This window comes from Gracilinanus agilis, chromosome 6 (genome assembly GCF_016433145.1).
Source record: "Gracilinanus agilis isolate LMUSP501 chromosome 6, AgileGrace, whole genome shotgun sequence".
In the NCBI taxonomy this organism is placed as follows: Eukaryota; Metazoa; Chordata; class Mammalia; order Didelphimorphia; family Didelphidae; genus Gracilinanus; species Gracilinanus agilis.
The window spans coordinates 128,061,599-128,062,448 of NC_058135.1; the positions used below are offsets into that span (position 1 = coordinate 128,061,599).

The following is an 850-nucleotide window of genomic DNA, read 5'->3' on the forward strand; positions in this document are numbered from 1 at the left end:
TCCCGCCCACCCCTCACCCTCCCCTCCGACTTCCTGCTTGGGCCGGACTACAGCTCCCGCCATCCTTTCGGCGCTAAGGCTGAAAGCGAAAATAAATTTGGGGCTCGGCAGTGTCTCGCTCTCCGACTCGCTCGGGGTTTCTCTCAGTTTTGTTTTCCCCGCGGCAGGACGGGCGTCTGGGCGGGCCCTGGGTCCTCCGGGGGTGGGAGGGGATTTCCCCCCTCTGCCTTTTTTGCAGCTCGGCTGGGGCGGCTAGGCGGAGCCGGGAGCTACTCGGGATCATTTCCCCCCACCTTTTCCTCCCCCGCCCCCCGGCGCGAGGCAGCTGGGGGCGGCCGCGGGCCCAGAGCTCCGGCCTCCGGGCTGCCCCAGCGCCTTCTCTCGAGAGCTGAAGAGGCCGGCCTCGTGTGGAGGAAAGGAGGGAGGGGCGGGCATGGACTAGGCGAGGGACTCCTCGCCCGTGCAACGCCGCCACTGCCATCCCCAGCTCCCGCTGCTGCTCCCGCCGCGGCATCTTCGCTGCTTCTGCTCCTCCTCCACCTCCTGCCGCCGTCGCCGCGGCCATGTGGGGCTAGCCCCGGGGCCGGCTTCTGCATCGTGGACGGGCCAACATGGAGGCTGCCGTTAGTCTCCCGGATGGCGGAGAGCCCGGAGGCGCCGCGTCCGGAGCCCGGGCCGGAGCCGAAGGCAGCGGCCCCGGGGACGCAACGCCCATGGACGCTTATCTGCGCAGCCTGGGCTTGTGCCGGAAACTCATCGCCAAGGACGGCTCCTGCCTCTTCAGGGCTGTGGCGGAGCAGGTGAGGGCCCGTGGGGCGTGGGGTGGGCCTCGGGAGGGGGCTGGGCGGGG

At 70.8% G+C, this 850-nt stretch overlaps 1 protein-coding gene across 2 annotated transcripts in view; it reads left to right on the forward strand.

Moving 5' to 3' along the window:
• Positions 1-611: 611 nt before the first annotated feature.
• OTUD4 (OTU deubiquitinase 4) overlaps positions 612-850 on the forward strand; it is a 55,292-nt gene continuing 55,053 nt past the window's right edge. For both annotated transcript variants that reach the window (XM_044680342.1, XM_044680343.1), the window contains exon 1: positions 612-800. In XM_044680342.1, coding sequence (XP_044536277.1) covers positions 612-800 — 189 coding nt within the window. The remainder of the gene's footprint in view (positions 801-850) is intronic.